We start from the raw sequence: 25,000 nt of genomic DNA on the forward strand, positions 1-25,000 counted from the left end.
AATGGTCTATTTCAACATTCAACACTGCATGACACACTTTTCAACATTTGTTGAACAGGAGCTGCAACATTTGTTGATCAACAAATGTTGAACCGTGTATCACCGGCTTAAAATGTAACTTTTAGTAGTCGCAAAACTGTTTATTACCATGTGAATACATTTTTTTTACGGACTTGAGACAACAAGACATCGATGCTTTGGCTGAAATTGAAAAAATCAAAAACTGTGGATATGACTTGGGCTGAATAGGGAATGATTGTTCACTGCGCCGAATACTGTACTTCGATTTTCATTCTAGTGTAGTTCCGTCAAACTGTTGACTATTCTTGAGAGAACAGTCAATTATGAAATCAGTTCTAATTTTCGATAATTATGAGAAATTTAAGTTCGTCTCTTTTAGGACTGATAGAATACAGTGTATATGCATTTTTCCTTTAAAAATTTAAATGTTTTATTCCTGATGTAAAAAAGTCAATTTCCAGAAAAAAAATCCAGTACTTCCCATTGAGAAATTTCCTTCTCTTGTTAGCTACCCAGGAATGGGATGATTTTACGAGACCTTACTATGCAATTTCCGCTCTATTACCTGTCAAGTGGTCGCTTACAGGAGGTTAACAACAAAAGAAAATTTCAAACTATTACATGTAGCTCTAAAAGTGGTCGCGGTCGCTTGAGAGAGGTGGTCGCTTACAAGAGGTTCCAAATATAGTTATTTTACTTGGAAACTTTTGGTATTCTGGAAAGTGGTCGTTGGGGACTGAGCGGTGGTCACTTACGAGAGGAGGTTGCAACCTGAGGTTCGACTGTAATTGAAACGACTCTGTAACATTATTTCTTGTCCAAAAAATTACAACTGGTAGTCTTCGTGAAACATTTATACTTCTTAATCTTTAACTTGCAGATTCCTTCATCGCTACTGTATTGCAAACCCACAACGAATTGCGCATGCGTCATAATGTGCCTTCTTTGAGGTGGTCCCCTGCGCTTTCTAGGGATGCTCAGGCTTGGGCCGAGAAATTGTCAAGTAACGGAGAACTGCGTCACGCAAGCAAAGAAGAGCGGAAGTGTAACGGCGAGAACGTCTGCCGTATGTCAGACCACTTCGAAGTATCTGACGCCGTTAAGATGTGGTATTCGGAAATAAAATCCTATGATTATGATACCCCTGGGTTTAGTATAGATACGGGTCATTTCACCCAGATTGTTTGGCGAAATACTGCTGAGATCGGAGTGGGATCTTGTAAGAGTCTGGATGGTAACCTTACGTACCTCGTAGCGAGGTATTATCCGCCTGGGAATGTGTTGGAAAGGTTCCATGAAAATGTTACCGCAGTAAAACAGTGACACAGAAAAGCTCAGCAGATGTAACTGTACTTCACACGTCACTGAGTGACTGTATTTTGGAAAGATATCCTGTTCTGTTTTATCGGTGTGGAATCAATTTTCAGTTTTACAATCGAAAATTTTAAAGGTTTGAAAGTAATCTACTGTGTCCTGAGCTGAGGCTATGAGTAAACTTGTAATGAAAACTCACTGCTTTTGTTATGTGAAATTTTTGTTCTAGGTTGGTAAGTTGCCATTTCACATTAGTTTGATTATGGAAGCGAAGTGAGTGCAACGTCAACCCTAGCATCATTTTCCTTCCTTGACCAGAGGCCCGTTTCTCGAAAGTCCCGAAAACTTTTCGGGCCCGCAAAGTCATTTGTGAAATTGCCAACCGCTTGTTTTTTGGAAAGCCGATCTTTTAACATGTTTTCAAGGTAACAAAAAGAAAAATAACTGTGAAGTTTGACGAATTAAATCCTCTCCGTTCTTGAGATACAAAGGGAATTTTGACACCCGGAAATGGCCCGTAAAGTTTCGGGACTTTTGAGAAACGGGCACCTGGGAACTAAGCAGCGGACTGTACAGTTCCACACTTACATGACTGGGGTGGGTCAAGGAGTTTAATTTCGATAGGATTTTTTAAATAGGCCAACATAGCCGTCCTTCAAGCTTTATTTTGGTAAATTAAAATGGTTTCCTTGACGCCAAATGAAAACTATCTGTAGTTTTAACATATGCAAATGTTTCATTATTTTGGAGTAATTATTAATATATGTTTCAACCTTCAAGATGCTCGTAAAATCGTTTTATTGCACTAATTTCAGCCTTTCAACTTGTTTGAAAGTAAGTTGTTACCAAGTTTTGTTATTGATAAAGCAGAAGAACGTTTAAAAGGCCAGTGGAACATCGTTTAGTGTTCAATCGACTTTGAACTGAACAACATTCTAATTTCATGGGCATTGTCTTCTCTTATCGGAGTCAACAGAAAAAAAAAGGCGAGCATTGCGTTTTTTGATAGCCATAAAAATTGTATCAATACTTAATTCGACAAGCTTTCCTGGGTCTTCCCTGGCAAGACAGTGAACAGGCTTGAAAAAGAATGACTGACCCTCACATTCGCGTAAGTTGCTTCGTTTGAAACCATTTGAATAAAACCCAAGCTGCATTTGATTACGGTACATGTGTATGTCGATTTTTTGTAATTATAGCAGCGTATATTCATTGAGCACTTTCCATTCGGCCTGAAAATGATTCGAAAAAACCGGGTAAGGAATCGAATGGAACGAAAATATTATACCGGAAAAAATTCGGAAATTTATTATATCTCGTGCAGCGATCCTGAAGTCCTAGAATCCGGTACAACTGGAAAATTTCGTTCCAATAGTTTATACCTCCTCGCGGGCAATTGCTGTTTTGGGGCAACACTCGTTGATGAGATTGGTTTGAGCGGCCAAATAAAAAATGCTGTTCCATTCGCCACATAAAATTATTGAAATTTTAACGACTGGAAAGCGCCCATTGTTCCCCTTTTTTTCAATTTGGGTAGAAAGCCAATAATCACATCGAACCGATCTACTTTCATGATCCCTCTGTTGGTAATATTGAAATTTTCTCTCGTAGAATTTCTCTTCTTCTCACGTTTCTTGGGAACTAGGCTCTCGCAGTTGACCGCAGTTTGTTTATCAGCATACAATATGGGGATAATCCGCTACCATGTGCAAACCCTCTGGCCTCATGAATTAGTGTTTTCCCCTTTTTTGGAACTGAACCAAAACTTGCTGAATATCAAAACAAATACTATACGGGTAATGGTGAAATAAGAAAGTTAAAACGCTAGCTTTTGCATCTCTTCCCGTGAGGCTGAGTTTCTGTGAAAAATTAGTGTCTGGGATAAGTAAGGGCATGTTTGGCGAAAATTAAGCATAAGAAAATCGATTTCTCGATTTCTTTGAGTACTGAAAAGCACGCGACTATTATGAAGGAAAAGATTTTCAATGAGAGAGGAGAAAAGAGACAACATCGCCTTGGGGGTGTTAACTTCCAGGTGCTCGGCTAAAGACACGAAAATGTCACGTTCATCCCGTTCTTTCTTTGTCATCAACACATAGTTTCAAAAACCGAAAGACATTTGAAGCAAAATGTGCAAAGGCAGATAATTATGAGTTTTCGAAGACCTTGAACTTGTCATGTCGTCAAACCTCATATGCAAATTTGGGCACTTCGACAGACCAATAGAAGAGTTGATCTCAGACTGGCAATTCGGTTTCGACAGGTAAAGGACAAGCTTTTGTGACGTTCTTTCGGGGCTCGTGGTTATTTATTTATACAGCGGACCCTTGTCAATCGCACTTTCAGAGGCACAGAAGATTTAAAGAGTTATTTTCTGTGGAAGATCGGAAAACGCTTTAATCTATCTTCAAAAATACAGCACTTCCAGGTTAGTCGATATCGCAGAAGGTCCCACAACTGTTCGATTCCTGAACTCTTGCTATTATGTGGCTTTTAAGATAATCTAACACTTTTCCTTTTTTTTTCGAATCATCTTTATGTCCCCAGTTAGGGAAAAAATTATCTGTGTGCCCAATTTACCAAAGGATTTTTTTTTAACGAATCAGCCTACTATGCTTAGTTGGGTTGCAAAATTGGAGATCGTCATCTATCGATCGAACCTGCTGGGATCCAACTCGTGGCGTTCGTTTGCGGTTGCAAACGACTTATCGACATATTTTTTAATCTGGAAAGAAGCAGACTAACAACAATTTTTATAAAAGTGACGACACATTTGAAATTAAAGACATGTTTCGGTCGTGCAACGACCATCTTCAGTTGAAAGTAGAATTAATTTGAAGTTACATTTGAATTTATAATATGCTAAACAAAGATAAATAACAACGTGAAATAAATTGGGAATCTAACAAAATAGCCAAAGGTAACAAAAAAAGAGTGTACAATGGAACATGTTGATTAGAACGAGAGAGTTAAATTAACGTGATATAATTGCTTATTTAAAGAAGGTTGCTCCCAGGAAATATGTAAGGCCTCTTTTATCTTGACCTGGAGTTTTGTGGTCGCACGGTCTATAACTTCAAAACATTCCGCAGAGCAGGAGTTACGGCATGCCTCGGATTGTTGAAGGTGTTTAAAGATATGTGAGGTCCTGTCCCTGTTTAAGTGTTCGCGAATGCGTGTCGAGAGGTGTCGGCTGGTTTCGCCGACATAGCAAGAATTACAGCTTGCACAGGTAAACTTGTAGACAACATTCGAACAGAGTTCAACAGGCACAGGGTCCTTCACACTAAACATGTTACGGATCTTGAAGGAAGAAAAGGCTAGCTTAACATCAAGATTGTTACAATAACGTTTAAGTAATTTACGTAATCTGTTTTGTGCTACAATAGAGAAGGGCCCAACATAAGGTAATTTGAAAAAATGAAGGAAAAGGGGGGTTGGACGAAAAAATTAGATTAAAAATAGGATAAGAGATTTTACAAATTCTTGCGAATGAATACTCTCAGAACTGGACAAGCCGAAGTGGGAGGCAGGAATGAATCAGGTCAACTAAACAGCAGTGATGAAAGCGGTGAGGGAGAGGAAACTGATGATGACTACAAGAGTGATGCCCCTGACTCTGAAGACGACTCAAATGATGTCGTTCTTGCTTTTATCGCCTCAGATGAGGAATACGCAGACGAGCGGCCAGCTACAACACGCTCAGGACGAGCTGTAACAAGAAGAGCAGAAATTGACTTTTCATTCTTTTGAGTGATTTGTTAAAAGCAGCTTTCTAGCTTTCAGGTTTATTTCAATAAATTATGTGAAATGTAACAAAACGGAATTTTAATGCTGCAGTAACTTTTAACACCATATGTATTTTTTCTTCACGGGGGGGGGGGGGCTTCCAAAAAATTACTCTGATGAGGGGGGGGGGGGGGCAGGAGAAAAAAATCGGAAATTGGGGGGGGGGGGGGGGTCATACAATTTTCAAATTACACTCCTCCAAATTCCACCAGCCTCCCCCCCCCCCCCCCCTACCCCATAAAAAAATGAACGGTCCCTTATGCACGTGCTTATGAACGCATTACTTATGAAACAAAAGGAAAATTCCCTTGAGAACATCACGTGGTCTGAAATAAGAACAAAACGTCCTAGCCTGGGACCACGCTCCGCAGTTGGGGTTATGGAGTGAAAAGGAACATGGCGAAAAAACAACTACGTCTCTCCCTCAATTGAAGGATTATTCTTAATTGCCAATTTCTTCCAAGTGAAGTATTATCGTTCATTTTGGACACTGAAAGCTTGATAGGGATCATGGGAAATGAACGTATTTCTTTTAAAAGCCGAACCCCAGTGTCTGAACTCGCAGAACTCGAACCTGGGATCGTGCGAGTAATAATCCCTTCTCTTAACCACTAGACTACCACATCACTAACTTCGAGGATGCCATTTTTTATTAATGTCAATGATTTTTTTCTTCCAAAAGTGCCGCTGTAAACGTGTATTAACACCTGCAAAGAAGCAAGCTTACACAGTGAAAAATGTCGGTTCCCAAACTTCAAGAGAAAGATAACCATTTTAAAATCAAGCTTCATTATTCAGCAATGATTTTATACATACACTAATTAGTTTTGGTAAATAATCGGCACATTATCTAGTCAGTTGCTCTTTAGTGGGCAAGTGGATAAAAACAGTTCCTTCAAAGTTCCGGGTTCAGATCCTGTCCAGGGGCTGCTTTTACTTTTTCTCTTTTTCTTTTTTACCACAAGGCCTGGGACAGAGCGATCAAAATGGAGGATAATACTGCATTTGAGGAAGAGATCGTGTTGCGAAAAAAACATTGACGAGTGAAGAGAGCCGAGTGAGGGACTGGGGGAGGGAAGGGCGGCGCAGTTGCCCGCTCGGCTCGTTTCGCTCACCAATTTTTTTTTCGCCACGTTCCTTTTCTCTCCGAAATCCAAACTGCGGAGCCTGGTCTCAGGCTAAAACGTCCAAGATAAAGAGGTTAATTACTTTTCTCAACGTCAATTAACTCAACGAAGGAAATAGTTTCGAAAGGACGCATTTCGTTTTCGCTCTTCTGTCGAATCAGACAATCAGGAGACGGGTTTATTTACCCCGTGTGCCTCAATAACACTTAGCTTTCATCTGTGCGGCCTTACGACTTGTACGTGTGCTGCAATAGCACAACAGTCACTGCACGTTTACAAAAAGGCAAAGGGAGGCCACAGTGAAAGTTATTGCGTGCCCATTTTAATTGTTACCAAAATTTTTAACATCGTTGCCTTATTAGAGATATTTAAACCCTTTGAATTATCTTTCTAGTGACAACAATTCATGGATACGTTTGGCAAACAAGCCCTAGAAGCCCACAACAAGTTCCGTGGAGCTCACCAAGCCCCACCACTCTCCTGGTCCAGCGCCCTTGCCAGAGACGCTGAGACCTGGGCCAAAAAGATCGCGCGGGACGGTCGTCTTCGCCACGACGACGCAAGCGATGGCGAGAACCTATTCTCGGTATTCGGCCGTGAAATCGACGGCAGTGATCCTGTAAATAGCTGGTACAGCGAAGTTAAAGATTTTGACTTTACCAAGTCGGGGTATCAGTCGGGCACAGGTCACTTTACCCAAGTTGTTTGGAAAGGAAGCAAGGAACTGGGGATAGGGAAGGCTAAAAGTGCTGACGGACAAGTGTTTGTGGTCGGTCGATACCGACCGGCTGGAAATATGATGAAAGCATTCAAAGAGAACGTTTTTCCATCAAAGGTGTGTGATCTGAATTCTTGAAAAAGAAAGAAGCGACATGATAAGATAAATGAAAATAAAGAGTTCCAGCAGTTTGTTGGCACTAGCCAATGGTTCGTTCTTCAAACGTCCAGAAATGTTTTGGCCCCTTTGAGGGTGTCACAGTTAATTCCCTCTGTATCCCAAGAACGCAGAGGTTTCAGTCATCAAACTTTACAGTCATCATGTTTTCCTTTTTGTTATCTTGAAAACAAATTGAAAGATCAGTTTTCCAAAACAAGTGGATGACGGCAGTTTAAGTGTACTATAGAGAATCATCAAGTGTAAAGCTTAAATTGACCATGAAGGCCATTGATCGTGTTTTGTTTTCTCTGATAAGGGCTTGGAATTTCGTAAAGATTAAACTGAAATTCTGTTTAGGCTGAACTGGTAAATGGATCACGCCCAGTCAGCCGTCCTAAACTTCGCTTTAAGGACACTTTGAAAACAACCCTAAAATGTGGCAACGTGCTGGACGTGTGGCAGCATTCCGCGCATGACAGAGGAAAGTGGAGAACTATTACGGAACGTGTCTACCGATCAAACTGCATTAAAAGGGTTGCGGCCTATCAAAGACAGAGGGAATCCCGTAATAGAAGAGAAGTGAACTCTGGAAGAGAACTGTAATATACCCGTTTTGAGGGTCTCGGCATGTATATCTGTTTAGGCTCATAATTCGTCTCGCGCCCAGCTGTGTTTTTTCGGTTTGAATTATTCTAACAGTACAGTCGTTTCAGTCTCTTATGATGGTCCGATTCAATACCTCTCAGTCAAGTTTAACAATCGAACATTTTTCGTTCATTGCCAGTATGCTCGCAGTTTTGTGACATTTGAGGACTGCTCTGATACAGTAGTAAGTCCCAATTCAATTAGCTAAATATTTCTTTTCGGCTTTTGCGTACTATACGGTTGTTTTTTTTTTTATTGAACTTAAAAACAACGAATCACACTTGTATAATTTGACAGGATGGTCCCGTCAAAATCCCTGAAAAGGAGACTGCGCAAAAACGTTCCGAGCCTGCGCAAAAGAGGCAAGAGATACGCATGCGTCCAGCTGCAGGCCATTACGGTGGTGCCAATCAGCGAACAGAAGAGAAGGTAAACTGTCAACAAATTATTGTATTTTGCTAGTGGTCGTTTGAATAGGATTTTCAAGAAGAGCTTCTCAAGTTAGAATCGTCCTACACCTTTGATTTTTCGCACTAACTATGATATTATTCACAAAGTTGACATGATGGTATTCGAATTAAGATCTTCCATTTGACCATCCTGGGAAATCACTCCTCTTTTGTAGAGTACAGCGAAAGCGTGGAGCGGTTTAAGATTTGCGGTTGTCAGATAAAAAGGGCATGGCAACTAAGACCGTCGGGATTATGACATTTCTATTAGGTCGTGACCTATCCGGACGGAACCAAGAAGACAGTTGTATCCACAGTAACAGTGACTTTGAAGGGAAACGGTGAGTCGTATAGAGTGTTTTCACTCACGTGATCAGTAACCTTGTTTTTCCACCGAAACAAAAGAAAACGTTTCATGATAATAGAGCTCAATTCCCGGAGGATTAGTTGGGTACACCAACATGGCTGCCGTTCCATTGTTTAGGGACACCAACATGGCCGCCGTAACGTCACGTGAAAGCATGCGCATTCCATATATAGACTAAGCGGTTTATCTAATGTAACCCACGAAAACTCTGGACTCTGGATTGGACTTTAAATTCGACCACCTCCAGGTTTCAGTACCCAGAGCTAAAGTAAAATCTCCGTCGCCCAAATAGCAGTCGGGTAGTTAAAATAATTACTTAATCTTTTTAGTGACAACTGCAAATATTAGGAAGTTCTAGTCGTCTTGAAAGGGGAATAACTGGTATCTCCCATTTCACAAAGCGTTCATGTGTCACAAACTCTTTTGGGCACAAAATTCCACACACCGTTTGCAAAAGGTGTGGGACTTACTTGCAGAGGACGAATGTTTTGTCCATTGAGACTCATCACGGCCTGGAAGTGTTGGTAAATATTCGAGATATTGGTCATCCCATGCTCTTTAATCCGTGAGTAAACAAAGAATGCGTGGTACGTTCGGATACAGCATGAGACCTCAAGTGAACACGACGCGATAGGTGTAGGATACGTTAACTGCGTAGACATAAGATGTGGTAGACATTATGACATATGCTGTGGGAAGAGCTACAACAGATAGCATCTTGCGCGCTTATTGTCTTTATTCCATGGTTTCTTGTTTAGATCAACAAGGATACACCAGGGAAACTGTAACGACAGTTCATGGTAAGCTGACAAGTTTGATGCGATGCTATTGTTATGTCAAGTATACATTAATAATTCACGAGCCTAATTTCCATCGGATAAAAGAAATCAGCCACGTGCATCCAATCTTTAAATCACAGTTGAATACAGAAACAATATTCCATTTCCGAGTTCATGTCTGCCTCCTCTTCAAAGCGAGTCTAAGCGCGAAGTTTTTGTGATGGTAATTAGTTATACTTTACATATGAGTGAAAACTTATTTCAATAAGAAAAACTTCGCACTTAGACTCGCTTTGAAAAGGTGGCAGACATGAACGCGGAAATGGCCTATTGAAATATCACAACAATTATCAACGAAAATATGGTTACAAAGATCTTTGTATAAGGCCACCGGTGAACTTTTCATGAATTCGAATTCATAGATGTTGTTCCCTAGGAATGTGTGCATTTCAACAGACTAGCTTGTTTCGGGCAGGAAAATCTTTTATAAGTCTCAAATCTGCCCTGTATACGTCTTTGAACGTATCGTTCCAAAATTAAAATATTCAATGATTCCGCTGCAAGCGTTTTCGAAATTCACTCATTTAGATACAAACGAGTTTCATTGGAAAACGTTCCAACAATTTTGGTTGTAAACATTATTTTCTTGTTTTGGAGAATATTCCCTTCAAATCCTACTACACAGCAGCTTCATTAAAATACAACAAAAAAGGTGAAAAAATACCGACAGTTTCTGGACACGGAAGGTAGAATTTCATTCTTGCAGTGTCCTCGGACAGTTTGTTTTTTTTCTTCTTAATAATTATCGGCTGGCAAAATACTAACTTTGAGGCCACGTTATTCTACGAGCTGGTTCTTGAATGGTGAAGTCTCAATCAGTTCCATTATGGCATGCTAATTTGACCCACCGTACACCATTCTCAGGGGAAGTTTTTGTTTTTTCTAGTCCACAATGCACGCTTATTAATCTTTCTTATCAACAACGACACAATTATAATAGATGGAAGTTGTCGATTTTTGAAGCTGTCAAAGAAAAACACAAAAAAAACAAAAAACTGGTAGCTCGTATTTTATCGATCAAAAAACACTAGTATATAACTTCATTATTTTTTTAGGAAACACTTGCAGCTGCAATAAGCAATTTTACAGTTGTTTTCTCAGTTACCTGGCTGTAAGGCTGTCGGTGACCTAGTATTGACACTGACCTCACTGCTATTATAATGTAAATTGTATTGTTGTAATTCTAATTAGTCTACATTAACATTAGAAAAGCAGAAAGGTTTGTATCAAAAGAGGGTCACCGGCAGCCTCGCTTCCATTCTTAGGCCAGGTAAGTTAGCTACAACTGTAAAATGGTCTATCCTTAGAAAAGGAATCCACCACAACAAAATGATTCCTTTTAAATGATAACTAACTTGATTTGTGAACAGCTTAACAAAAGAGATTAGAAATCTTTACGCTTCCTTTAATTACTTTTACAGAAACAAAGGAAGGAGACACGTTTTCAAGGGATATGCAAAAAGCGCTTCCTCAAGGTCATCATTACGTACTATAAACTCTTTGTCCTCGCAAATGCAATGTCCAAGTAAATGAATAGTTCGTTTATTGCAACCGCATTCACTTGTACTGTCGGTGTAAGGGGCTACTAATACTGTAGGAGGTACATTAAGAAATGATTGTGTTTAAATTAACCTTGCGTAGGCAATGCAAAGTCCATTTCAACCATAACTTTACTTTACGCGAGTCCACAAAAGAATGGTACTTCACAACTTGTCACACAATGACTCATGTTGTGGAGATGGCCCCTCTAATAATTTTTTCGCCTGATTTAACTAAATTAGGCTAATCCTAGCCCAGATCAATCAGCTATTCGTTAGAATTAATACCAGTACCAGGGGTGCACATTTTGCACATATAAAAATGAACTTAAAATTACTAACTGAACTTTATTTAAGTGTCAAGTGCTCTAGCGCTCTGGGGCACTAGTTGGGGACACTAAACATTGACATCAATTCAAATCAAATGGAACGTTAGGTTATGAGCAGAGAACAGGGGCAAACCGGAGTAGGCGCAGACTGGAGTCAGAGAGCCAACAAACTCAAAACACACGTGACGCCGAAGTTTTGATTCGAATTGGTGGGAAGTGAGTTCTCTCACCACTATGCTAGCCACAGCAAAACTGCAGCACCCATCCATTCTTGTTTTGAGAGATGAGCAGCAGAAAATTGTTTAGCTAATCAAGCATGCGGCTTTGCGTTTTTTAATCGTTATTGTGTTTGAGATCATTGATGCATCTCAGTTCCCTTGCAAGACGTTGTTCTCTCCCTTTTTTTTATGCAGACATTCCAGCCTCTGCAGTCTTCAAGAAGCCCCAGTCTCTCAAGGAAGAAGGTGACTTTCACGTTACGTCATCGCCGCCATGTTGGCGGACGAAAATGAGCAACTTTTGTGCTTCTACCAGCAATGGTTCATTACATCATTGTTATCTGTGTCTCTAGAGATTGGTAGCAAGCCATCTATACAGTAGTGATAAACACGAAATTCCCCTTTTTGGTATTACCCTTTTTCTATATAAGTCATGAGAATGAAGAAAAGGTCAACAAAGAATCAACCTTTGTCTTGATCCTCTGATGAGGAACTAAGTATCATGCAAATCATGGAATACAAACAGCGTTGAATTGGTAAATCTAAGCTTCAAGACAAGAAAGCCCTGTACCGGTCAAAATTATCCAACAGAGAGGACAATTCTGATTACTTCTTTCGTGATTAACAAACTAAGCCTATCAAAGGATTTTTTGTCGGCCAACATTTAATTTAAATTTTACAAAAAACGAATGGAAAGTTACGTAAACATTACCTCTTGATGGATTAAACTGCAATGGAAGGTAATCTTTTATCGAAAAAAGCTACATCTCCCCTCTTTTACGAAAGGATAGGACGACCGATTGATAAAATGACTTTTTCGATGGTGATCCTCGGAAAGAATCCGAGCGCCTCTTTGCAGATGTCGAATACACGGATTTTTCCGACAATTCCCAAGTCATCTTCGAAAAACTAATTTCTTCACGTCAATTGTCACCAGAACGAAGTTCATGAGTCTCCTACAACTCAGTGGTAGAGCATCCGAACTAATCAATAATCGCAAGGTCGTCTGTTCAACTCGATCCGGCAAAGGTTGGAGTATTTTTTTCTGAAAAAGTTATTTCTTCACTTTTCTTTCTTTTAAGGAGTACAACATGTACCCAGCTCTGCCACAAGAAAGGCCTTCGAAAAGCAAGCCTTAGACGCACATAACAATTATCGCACGAAGCATAAAGTTCCTCCACTAAAGTGGTCCGAGGAAATAGCAAACGAAGCACAGGCGTGGGCCGAGAAACTGGCGAAGGCGCGGTCCCTCCAGCACGCGTCGCAAAATGAACGGAAAGGGTATGGGGAAAACATCGCATCGTTTTCTGGACGGTTTGAAACTGCCGGCGAAGAGGCCACAAATATGTGGTACTCTGAAGTTAAGGATTACAGGTTTGACAAGCCTGGCTTCAGAAGCAATACCGGTCACTTCACTCAAGTCGTGTGGAAAGATAGCAGCGAACTTGGAATGGGCAGGGCCCAGACTGCCGACGGTCGTTTGACGTTCGTGGTAGCGAGGTACAAACCTGCAGGAAATATTATGAGCCATTTCCAGGAAAACGTATTTAAAGGATGAGAAAGTTAAGAAAGAAGCTGAAAACCTTGAGAGTTGTCAAACAAACATCATAAATTTAAAGAGTTCAGATTCTGACTCAATTTGGGGCTGAGGATAAAAGATACAGAACTTCACTTTATTATATAACATATATTCTTTGATTGCACTCACTTGATAAGACGGCCATGTTGGTCCCAAAACAATAGAAAAACGTCGCTCAAGTTTTGCGTGTAATAGAGTCAAACTCCCTAAGACGTTTTTGCTATTGGTCTTTTGACCAACAAAGCCTACGTGATGTCAGGTTCCAATCAAAGAAAACACGAGTTAAACCAAGAGAAATCATTTTCGTCTTACGCCTTAAGAACCTATATGCACGAATTTCTGTTTTGATATTAATTATATCTTTTATTGACATACTAACTTAAAACTAATCACCATCACAAGCGTTGCATGTGAACTCGTTTTGAAAAATGAAACTGAAGTGGCAGACACGAATTCCCACGCGGGCGAAGGCTTTTAAGGGCCAAGGTCTCATATGTTTTGGTAACGACTGGAAGCACAAGGTCAGACGAAGTCATTTTTGTTTTATTTTGTTTCTTTGTTTTGTTTTGGGCTCTTGACGTCAGAAATGATTTTAAGCGGCTGAAAATGAGTTAAAGTGCCACTTTTCTTAACGCCTGACTGGCGACATTTTAAGCTTTTTAAAATTAATCTCGATCCAACTGTGTGACGTTTTTACTTTGTGCACCGAATTTATAGATTTTATGGTCTGCCATTACTTGCGTTGAATACTGACCTCATACGCCCAAGAGAGTTGTAAGCAAAAGCAAAGAAAGAGTATTTCTTTTTAGGAGAGGGACGGTGTTGGGTTAAAGATACGGCTTCATAAATTGCTTCTAAAGAGGGTAATTTGGCTTATTAGACTAAGGTGACTGTTTCGAAAGGTCGGCTCTAATGAGCAGATTCCCATGATTTTGTGTTAAAAGAAATAAAGGAGGTATTGTGTGATACATTTAGGGGTTATACTCTTTTCTTCAGTAATTTTAGGGGTTGTTTACATGAGTAAACTCGCCTAGGCCCCAGTTTATTTCCGATTTCGTATCTTGTCTACGTAATGGCACACTTGACGTTGATTAAGGGAACCGGTCAAAACTACTATACTCGAACAGGACCCACCTTTGGGGTAGGGGGGTTCTCAAAGGCACCACCTATCTTCGAACTTATCACATGAACATTACCGACAACATTTTATTGGCTTTTAAATTTGAGTTGACACAGGAATATTCAGCTAGCAAGAGTCGGCATTACTAGACAAACAAGAAAAGTGAGGTTTGAATCTCACTGTAATCTTTTACTGCTGGATAGAGGGGTGGCTATGCAACATTGACACCATCTTTTGACGTTAAGCAAGGGGGTTGCAGACGACACCACCATCTATTTTGTGGTTTGGTGGGTCCTGTTTGAGTGTAGTAGTTTTGACCACTTCCCTAAATACATGCCATTTTTACGCATGCGCTACCCGTTCCAGCCCACAAAGGTCAAATTCATACCGAAACGATCGAGTGTTTTTTTTCTGGTTAGTTTATGTGACTGCGAGATTCCAACTGGAATGAAATTCTCTAACCGGTGAGACAACCGGAGTGAACTCCCGCCGGTATGATTCGTTCCGTTACAACAGTTCGCCCGCTCTCCTAAAAAATCGGAAAAGAACGTCTGTGATTTACAGTTGACAATCGTGTTCAATACCACGTGATCTTTTCCTGGAAGGTGTGGAAAAAATATTTGATTGGCCATTTCCCCCGATCCATTACATCATTGAAACAACGACTTTTGATTGGCTTTTATTTGATGGTCGAGGAAATTTCAATTTTAAATTACGAGCGGAATTGTTGTCTATGGATTGTAAAAGTGGAAATCGATTCTACGTACATTTGTAGAAATATTGTTTGTCAGCGCTGAAGAAAAGAAGGGCGCTTCTGACGAATCTTGACGAGGTGAATGGCACGATTCAAAAGATTGTTCACTTATAAAAGTCTTCTGCTATCCCCTTACCAGTCAGTGTAATCCCAATGCCTTGCTCGGACCAATCTAGCAATTCTTAATAACAAACTGCAAAGCGTGTTACGCTGGAAGATTTGAAATGTGTACATATCGAAGAAGATAACAGCTTATCGGCAACGAGCGGGGCTACTCTGAAGATCATCGACTTTCCGTAAGACTTGCAAACACATCCTTTCCTTTTAAGAGTGCTTCCATGCATTTTATTGTTCGCTAAACAGCCAAGGAAATATCGGAGACTCTATGCACGTTATTGACCACCATTTTAAAAATCTAACTCGGAACTCGGAAGTCGGAAATCGGAAGTCGGAAGTCAGAAGTTGGAAGTCGGAAGTTGGAAGTTGGAAGTCGGAAGTTGGAAATCGGAGGGCCCTTCTCGGCTTTCGTAGCCAAACGCTAGAAAAGGATCCTTTGTTTTGTTTTTGGAAGCCAGCGAGGCTCTCTTATTTACGTTACAGCTGAACAGGCAAATTGTTATGTTACAGATATCTTCGCTATTGGTTGCGGTGTGCTAAAGCAAAAGCCTCTCCGAAAATCGTTCGAAAAAGTTGAGCCAAGAGCAATTACTTCTGATTTATAGCACTGAGTAATCCTTGCATAATAATGAATAATGGCTAGGGACGAGTGTGTCCACACTCACACAACCCTTGAGACGGCCAGACAAAACCAAAATGAAATGAACTTTATGCTTCACTTAGAGTTGGGTTTGGTTTCCAATATCGTCATATTGTGCCGATTCAGCTGTAAGATATCACTGACCTCCTGTGATAAGATACGAAGACAGGAGATAATCCCACCAGCACGTTATTTAACGTTGTTAAAAATTTTCAGATAAAGAAAGAGCTGTAATGACTAATAAAAATAAATTGCCTTTTTGTTTACGCTTCGCGTATTATAAATTATAGATGCAGCTGCCATTGCACACACGAAAATGTGCCCTAACTTGTCTATGACAATATCGCTATCGGTTGCCGTCCAGGCCATCGAGTCACCTTATAGACACGATAATTATCGTGTTACTTTCAATTTAAAGGTGCTAACGAGAGATCTATTGTTCTCGTCCACCAACTCGGCGAAGTTGACGTAGTTAAAGATTGAGAAAAGTTGTGAATATTTTTTCAAGAAAGAAGCCAAAGTATTTGTCAACCACAAAAAAGATCACATGATGAAATTACTCTTTTTTCGCGTCATTGGCCATTCTTGATTAGTTGATCCTTTTCAATGCGTTGTGATGGCTAATATTGAACACTTAAGAAAATAAACATTGCCATAACGTTGACAACCACCCCGATGAGAAATCGATAAATTTACAGTTTAGTCGATATATCGGCTTGTCCAGGTTTAATAATTCTGGTAACACTTTCTTAGAGAAGTTTAAAGAAGGCAGAATTTTGTAGAACGGCTGTTTTCCGTGCGCACTACCTTGGTATGTGTCTCGCTTGATCTGTTTTTGTACGTAATTGTCGGTTGAATTGTTAGTAGACTTTATAAGTGTCCGCGAGAAGAGCGTGAAGTTCTATCAAAGACACGGATTTGTTCGAAGTCTGCGAACCCTTAACCAGGCATTGCGACTCTCAAACAGGGCACCAGAGGTAATAAGACGGAAATTTCAATATATTACAGAAAAGGTAACCGCATGAAGCATCGTGTCACTATTATCAGCTAATATTAAGGCTCTTGCTAATAGCATTTAATGATCTACTTCTTAACTCGGTTTTAAGCAGTAAATAAAGGCAGAAAAGACAGTTAATCAATTCACCTTCAAAATCATCGGAAACGAGCCAATAAGGAGAAAGCAATATACTCGCCTGGATCCGATGATAAAGGCAAGCAGTACGAATATCGCGAGCTTAAGTGCTTTTTAAAGTGGCCTCTAATCATTATGCATAAATCTTGCAAAAGATTGAGCAAATATCATAGCTGCACGGCTTGATTTCATACATTTTTTTTCCCCCGTTATTGAACACCCCAAGTCCAGTCAGGGTTATGGGTCGTGTGGTGTTTTGATCCAGAAAACGCATGTTCCTTTCGGCTTAAGCTTTGCTTTTTTTTAGATGATGATGTACTTAGCGGTTGTTTAGTTTCTGCTCGCCTTGAGTGGAAACCGTTTCATTGCCTGCATCTCCCGCGATATGACCGTTCGAGAATTCTCATCTTTTGAATTACGGGTTTCTTCATCCTTTTAACAACACAATATTTTTTGAAACAATGTTTTGATGAACACCATTGATAAGCCCGTTGTTTTAAAGATAGCCTACGTGTTGCACTCGACTGTGTAAATATTGACAGCTGATTTCGAAACTATGCGTACCTTAATCATTTAGTTTAGAAACAAAAGTTTTGTAAAGGAAGGATCATGCTCATTTATATCCAAAGAAAATAAGTCGGTGAAGTCAAGAAAATAAAAATGAAACCACAATTTTTCTGTCCATGAAAAGGAGTAGAAGGTAAATATCCTGACCTGAATGGATCTTAAAAACGATGGCATTTGCAATGATTCAAGCGGAGAATCAAAATTCCAATACTCAGGGTTTTCAATAGTTTTTCAAAGTACCGGATTTGATTATGAAAGTACCGCCGGAACAGGGTTATGATTTTCCTTTGTATTGAATCGAAGACCGATTGCATGTGCTTTAAATGGAATTCTCAGAAATACTGTTTGCATTCTTGAGATTGGAGAAAAAAATGAAAACTAAACTTATTGCGCGAATGAAATGCCAACAGATCGATTATTCTTTTTAGTAAGCAAAATCATGAGGGTGATGTTACTTCTTGTTTGTCTCAAGGATTTATTGCACGTGATTGTCTCGTGTTTCTTCACCCTATGGCTCCCTAATTAGATTATAATTATTGTTATTGTTAGCCTAAAAGCTGCTCCTGGCCTGATCAATTGTTTCCCTTGAGAGCGAGTAACAACAAGTTCCTAAAGTTCCCAAGGGAGTCTTCTCCTGATTCCCTAAAGGGACGTTTCTTAGGAGTCTAGCCGTTTATTATTATTATTATTATTATTATTATTATTATTATTATTATTATTATTATTATTATTAGTCTTAAAACAGGTCGAGCCACTTCTGGTGGACAGTCCGTCATTTTTAGTTCGACGACATAATGTTTTTCACTGAATCAGTGTATTAGACGCGGGAGAATATGGAAATAAAAACGGATACATAAGCACTACCGCGACAGTCACATACGGCAATCATGTTTGTCAACGTTATGATTTGTCATCTTTTGTGATGAAATCGCTGTCACTATTGCTGTTACCATTTTCAGCCAAGATGCCTGACAAGTTTGGCAAAGAATGCCTCGACGCTCACAACAGGTACCGCTCTCTGCATCAGGCCTCCCAACTAAAGTGGTCTAGGTCACTGGAGAAAGACGCCGAAAACTGGGCCAAACAATTGGCAAAAGATGGCCCTCCTCTGAGACAAGGGGAAACTGACGACGGAGAAAGCATTTATGCCGTAACGGGGAAAAGTGACGTGTTTGGAGGAGAGGTTGTGGATCGGTGGTATGCTGAAGTGGACAAGTAAGAACACCTTCTTATACGGCCTATTTGAAATTTGACTGGCTTAACTGTAACACGCCCTTGGGCTCAAAACTCGAAGACGCACTATAAAAGGGGTCGCTTCAAGCTCCTATCTTGATCGAATTCATTCCAGAAAGAGTCATAATCCACGACGGCGATCGACAAAAAGCAACATAGAAACGGAACCCATAAACCGATACAACCCAAATAGCCCCTTGTATGAGAGGACATGTGGTTGCTAGTAAAAGATTGAAGAAGATAAAAGGAAATCGAGTAACTTTGTATAGCATCGAGGCTGACGTGTAGATCATTTCCGACTTCACTTTAGACTCATTCTCAGAGGGCCCACGGAACGCCATAACTGTCTTATGATACTTTTGGTCACGACATTCGGTACCCTCTTGTTATTCCGTGCTTGCGTCCTATGATATTCGGTGCTTAAATCATTATACTCGGTGTTAACTTCGTTATATTCGGTGCTCGGTGTTTACTTCATCATATTCGGTGCTTAAATCATTATATTCGGTGTTAACTTCGTTGTATTCGGTGCTTAAACATTATATTCGGTGTTAACTATTTACAAGGCCAAAAAATAATAATATTGTTCACAATATTATTGTTTTGCTCAATTTTAGGTTCTTGGTCAGTACCGTAAGCAGCGGAAAGGTTTCGTGTTACACAACTAATTTCCATCAGCTGTTAAATGTGAATCTAATGAAAAAAAAAGTTACTCCAGGGCAGGAATGTGATGATCAGAAGGTACCTAGGGGTGGGGAATGTGATGGTCTGTAGGTGCCCCGGGGGTGGGAAATTTGGCGCTAGCTTCAATCAAAATGTCAATTCCCCTGAGTCAGCCCACCCTGTGGCTTGACATTGATAGGTGCATAATTTCGAAAGCAATAACATATTACGGATTCATTACCGTTAGGGGCTTTTTTTACAGCAAATCTTATCACAGAGATTGGTAGGCGTCGCCGAAAAACAAGAGTTTGTCAAGATCATATAAAGAAAAAAAAAAATGCCCAGAAACCTGACTAGCTATAGCTACATAATAGGGACCTTCAGAACATTGGACAAGTAGGAGGACCTTTACAAGTACGAGTTTCCCGTACTGAGCATGCGCATAAGGTTTGCCAGGAGGCCGACATTTTTCGAAGTGCGCGTGGTCAGAACGGAATACTTGCACTCGTTGTCGTCCTTCGATCTTAAGGTCCCTTTTATATAAGCAACGGCAACTACAGCGCTCTGGCAAATGGATTACGTTGTCGCCCTTGGAAATTTAGTTTTTTCTAAAAAAAATTTAACAAAGGAATTAAAAAACATTGTTCTTGCTTTCAAAAAAAGGTACGATTTCAGAAATCCAGGATTTAAAAGTGGTACAGGGCACTTTACTCAGATAGTATGGCAGGAGACGAAGGAAATGGGAATGGCAAAGGTTAAGGACCGTGATGGCAAGATTATTGTGGTTGCTCGCTATCGGCCTCCGGGAAATGTAGTCAACCATTTTCAAGAAAATGTCAAGCCAAAGGTAATTTGTGGACATCACACGAAGCAGATTATGAAAGGAGGGAGGTCATCCTCACTCTTATCTGGTCAAGTTATGGAATTGTCTCTTAAAGACATTTGGGAAATCATGTGGTTTGAACGGTTTTCGAAACCGTGGCCTCTGCGATGCCGGCGCATGCGCAATGGAGTCTAAAATCTAGCCGGGTTGGTCGGGGTTGTGATGTTCATATAGACTTACCTAAGCTTCTAGGGAAACTTATTTCATCGAAAAATATCTTCAGTATACTGTGACACGTCTCACGGATCGTGCTTGGTTGGAAATTCTCTGATTCCAGCAATTTACCTTGCAACCAAAATGTGAAACCCATTTTCTCCTGCGATGTGTCTGTACAATAAACAATCCCCAAATATTAATAGCAGTTTTTAAGTCTAGGGTTCCTGACCAGAATTTCTTCCTTCATTGATGAGTTAAATGTAAACTCACTTTTAGCTTGGCAACTCTGTAACATACAGTACCAAGGGCACAGATTCAAGGGACAACAGTCCTAGATTTGAACCAAGCAGTGAAAATCGAAGAGCATCTCCGTTTCGCCAACAAACTGAGACCAAGAGGGACTTTTTCGACCGAAGTGATGGTCGTCGCCAGGAAACAACTGAAACGGTATGCAATAGGCCTTAATCACACCGTGGTCATGTTTAGTCCCGAGGGATTGAAAACTTTTGTTTTGCCGCCACCGAGACTCGTTTCCAAGCATTTCAACTCGAGGCTCAGGGTACGAAATCTATTGTCTATGGCCAATATGGCCACTGCGCGAATAAGGCCCATCAAAGATCTCAATCTCGTATTCAATTATTTTACGAGGTAACCAGTAAGTCAACTAGCCGGAACTTGGTCACGTGATAGAGTGAAAAATGCAAAGAAGGTTTTATTCAGTCTAAAAACTCTGTAAAAGTTCGTAAAGGCTAAAACGAAGGCATAGTTTCTAAATACTGCCACCTCCTAAAGGCACAGTCCGCGTTCAGCTGTCGGCTTTTAAATATAACGCAAAACTGTTACATATATAAGAGCTGACAGCTGAGCGCGAGAGCGGTGTTCTTGATCGAAGATCTGAAAGCATACAATGGCCCCTCAATAATTCTGAGACCATCTCCTCGAGTAGCTTACAAAGCTGAAAGTTCAGTTGTGATTCAAATGCAAATTAAGGTGATTCCCTAGAAATAGAACTTGTCATAGATTTCCAATGAAACTTTGCACTCTGCTGTAACATGTCAGCGAGATGATAAAAATGTAATAAAAGGGGAGGGGGTGGGGGGGGGGGGGGGGGGAGTCACTTGCTTGTTTCCATGGTACAACGCTGACGAATACCTCTATTTGAGCTACTTTGGCAGTTGCGTCGCACCCCTAATGTTGGACAAATTTAGCTCGATTTTATAAATGTAATCCAATGTGTAACACAGAGCGTTGTGTCATTCTATGGTTAATTCAAGTACGAAGCGAAAGAAAAATTATTAGAATGCCTTTGTGAGTACTTAACACTCGAAAATAGATTTAACTTTAGTATGGGCTGTTCGACTCGAAATGGCTCCTTCAGTACAGTTTTATGAAATTGCCAAAAACTGGCCATAGATTTTTGACGGATTAGGCTTGGCGTTATTGAAAATCCGCCATTTTATCAATGTGCCCGCGTGAATGACGCAAGAAATTATACGCAGTAGGGTTGCAAAACCAGGGAATCACCTTAAGGACAAATTGAGACAATAGAATCAGCTGAGTTGTTTTTCTTTTTTCTGGAAGGTAAACAAAACTATAGTCGAGAAAAAAGCCATGACGATATGAATAAAGCGAAGTTACGCTACTTGACGACAGCCAAGCACACTCATTCCTCTTAGCTGCGCTTCAGGTCGAGCGCGCGCCTGGGGCTGAATCCATTTGACAGACCCCCTCCCAGGGGTTTTGGGGAGCAAGGGAACATGGCTAATTTGAACTGGGGAACAATGTCAAAATATTCTAGGGAAAAAGGGAGCAAAAACAATTAAACAATTTTAGGGATCCAAAAAAGTTGGGAACAAATTTGAAAGTAATTTGGGGAACAAGGGAACACAAGCAAGTACTTAAAGGGAACCAGGGAAAAATGAACCCCCTGGGAGGGCCTCATTTGACGGACTACAAACAGTGGACGTTTCAAGCGAAATGACGTTCACCTATAGGGTTGACCAAGTAAGTGACGACCGAATAAAGATTAATCGGGGTTTCACGGTTGTAGGTAACTTATGATCGCGACGGTGGCAGAACAACGGTAACGAAAACAGTAATAACCTCGGGAGATGGAGGAGGACGAGGTAAGCTCTGCAAACAGAAATAACTACTCGGAGATACTTAAAGTGTGTTATCATCATTTTGTTGCTATGTTTTACCTAATGTATCTATTAGTGTGAATTTTCTTATCTCCCAATTTCAATTTTTTGGATAGATTCTGCATTCAGCAGATTTTCAAAGGACATGAGGAGTTCATTCGATGACGGTAAGTGGCACACCCCTGAGGCAGCGTTTACACGAACGCAGGTTTCATTTGTAACCGCATCGTTTTCGATGCGGATACACCTTCTGTTTACACAACACCGATCGAGATTGTTGCCGATTTGAAACCGCTGCCAAAATTAAAGTGGAGCGTTTTCAAATCGATGCGGTTTTGTCTGTCGTGTAAACACCGAACCCTCATCGATTTAAATACGGTTACTATTTTGATGCAAAATGTGCATTATTCAATTCAAAATAGTGAATTTAGCACGTAGTGCAGCACTCGCTTATAACATCACGACTTAGATTTTCAGGCGAAACCGGTTCCGTGTAAACAGTTCCAAACCGCATCGATTTTAACGCGGTTTCGGAGTCATGAAATCGTGTCGATGTGAAAGCCCTCCCCTCTCGCGAATAAAGGGAAAAACATGAAACATGTTAAATAACAATGTTCTCGTCTTTCAATTGACAGACCCCTTTAAGGACAAGAAAGACAGATCGGGTGAGAGAAGAGGTAATGCAGCTTCATGTACTTTTCAAGTAAATGTTCTTGGATTAAACTTCATTTCTTTTCTTTTTAACTTGTGCTTCTTACATGTACATTTCATGAAAACATTAATATCATTTCAGATCAGCCAACCTCGTCCTCAACTTCTTGGAGCAGTCAAAAACCCAAAGAAAGCAGACCAGGTAACGCATGCACTTGTACCTACCGTCTCTTAAACTACTATTGGGGTTAATTTAGCGCACGAACACGTTCCAGCTCCAGCAAGGGTGAAGTTGATAAGAAGTTTCTCATTGCATGGTTGGCCCTCTAGCACAGTCACAAATGAATCTAGAATTAAAATAACCCTTACCGTGAAAATTAGTTGTCATGTCCCTGGATAAAAAAGGCATAAACAGAAGCAGTCAAGCGTGACATGGCTTCTCCTGATTGGTTAAAGTGGCGGCCCTTTGTTTGTTTTCGCGCGTAAAAATAGTTGTGACTGTGCTGGGGGCAAGACTGCAAATTGATAGAGTAACACTGTTATCTAATTCACTCCTGGTTCTGCAATAGTCCCATGATAATCACTTAACTTTCTGAAAATGCTTGAGGACACTAGGAGTGTAGTAACATTGTGGGAGGGTAGTACTTGGTTACACCGCTGACAGAGTTATTTGCGGTAAGAATGTAAGTCGGACAGTACAGGATTTAAAGAGGCCTTTTGTGTTTATTGGGATACCGAATGCATTGTGCTTTACGGGATACAGCAGTCTGTATTCTCGCTCACATGATACCTATTTGGGGCGGATAAGTTTGTTTTGCATTCCTGTACATAAATGGTCATTGACGTAAATCTATGTAACTTCAAGAAGGCATAGTTTACAATTATTGGACGAAGCTTTGCGATCGATAAACATTGGCCCGATTTATACCAGAGACGGATCATACTCCTTCAACACGAATTATATGTCTATATGTAAATAAAGGACGAATTGCGTCACAAGACGAACTATATTAATCTAAACGTGACGAGAAGGCATGCGCACAAGGTAATTCCTTATCTGATGAGACACAGGGGCCGTGGGATAATACATTACTAGGACTAGATGTCACACACAGGTGACCGTCTCCCATCGTTTGGAGGAATCGGCTCCTCAATGGGGGCTTTTCCGCCTCCCTTCAGTCTTTTAAACGAAAGCTTCTGGAAAACTTGTATTTTGCACAAAGACTACTGTCGTTATTTCTAAGGGAATGTCTTTCTGTTTGCCATTGACCTTGCTTTTTTTTTTTTCAATCACATTCTATTGTTTGAGGTCGGCGGACCAAAGATATAATATCTTCCTTGTCCGAAGACATTCTTTCACCGCCATATTTTGCAGTACGACAGCGTATTGGGTGTTTTCATCAGAGAGCAGAAGGGCACAAGGGTAGACATTACATTCCGTCAATGTCTACCCAATTTTCCTTTTTAGGACGACCTGTGTTGTCTATCGCTGATTCTGCACTCTATGGCAAGTCGACGGCTAGCTTTTTGTAACAAGATGCCGGTTTTTGAGTAATTTATCTATTGTCCGTGTTTATACGCGTGGACTGATCATCCCCCCAGATGAATCATCGATGGAAGTTTATCTGTCAAGACGAATTACCGTGTTAATTTTATTAATGTTTCCATATTATTGAACGATTGACGTCATTGATCATTGACAGGAAATTTACTGCACGGCCGGTTATAAACGGAATACGACAGAACCTGAGATGATTAAGACTTACTGAAATATGTATTGAATAAACAGAAACGCAGAATTATAATCGATGATCATCGGTGCATGTTTCTTTCCCATCTTAGAAGAAAGAT

General features: G+C 40.4%; 2 protein-coding genes across 2 annotated transcripts in view; both read left to right on the forward strand.

Annotated features, from left to right (window-relative positions):
* The window catches only part of LOC138008686 (uncharacterized), a 10,470-nt gene extending 7,990 nt beyond the window's left edge, over positions 1-2,480 (forward strand). The window contains exon 6 of the mRNA XM_068855989.1: positions 902-2,480. Coding sequence (XP_068712090.1) covers positions 902-1,344 — 443 coding nt within the window. The 3' untranslated portion in view covers positions 1,345-2,480. The remainder of the gene's footprint in view (positions 1-901) is intronic.
* A 935-nt stretch (positions 2,481-3,415) lies between these two features.
* LOC138005035 (uncharacterized) overlaps positions 3,416-25,000 on the forward strand; it is a 24,780-nt gene continuing 3,195 nt past the window's right edge. The window contains exons 1-17 of the mRNA XM_068851325.1: positions 3,416-3,763; positions 6,646-7,086; positions 8,071-8,202; positions 8,494-8,563; positions 9,348-9,389; positions 10,850-10,903; positions 11,709-11,759; positions 12,596-13,056; positions 15,940-15,953; positions 18,236-18,637; positions 19,982-20,165; positions 20,634-20,804; positions 22,408-22,483; positions 22,615-22,665; positions 23,134-23,175; positions 23,292-23,351; positions 24,992-25,000. The exon at positions 24,992-25,000 is cut by the window's right edge and continues 271 nt beyond it. Coding sequence (XP_068707426.1) covers positions 6,658-7,086; positions 8,071-8,202; positions 8,494-8,563; positions 9,348-9,389; positions 10,850-10,903; positions 11,709-11,759; positions 12,596-13,056; positions 15,940-15,953; positions 18,236-18,637; positions 19,982-20,165; positions 20,634-20,804; positions 22,408-22,483; positions 22,615-22,665; positions 23,134-23,175; positions 23,292-23,351; positions 24,992-25,000 — 2,248 coding nt within the window. The 5' untranslated portion in view covers positions 3,416-3,763; positions 6,646-6,657. The remainder of the gene's footprint in view (positions 3,764-6,645; positions 7,087-8,070; positions 8,203-8,493; positions 8,564-9,347; positions 9,390-10,849; positions 10,904-11,708; positions 11,760-12,595; positions 13,057-15,939; positions 15,954-18,235; positions 18,638-19,981; positions 20,166-20,633; positions 20,805-22,407; positions 22,484-22,614; positions 22,666-23,133; positions 23,176-23,291; positions 23,352-24,991) is intronic.

This window comes from Montipora foliosa, chromosome 6, assembly GCF_036669935.1.
Source record: "Montipora foliosa isolate CH-2021 chromosome 6, ASM3666993v2, whole genome shotgun sequence".
Lineage (NCBI taxonomy): Eukaryota > Metazoa > Cnidaria > Anthozoa > Scleractinia > Acroporidae > Montipora > Montipora foliosa.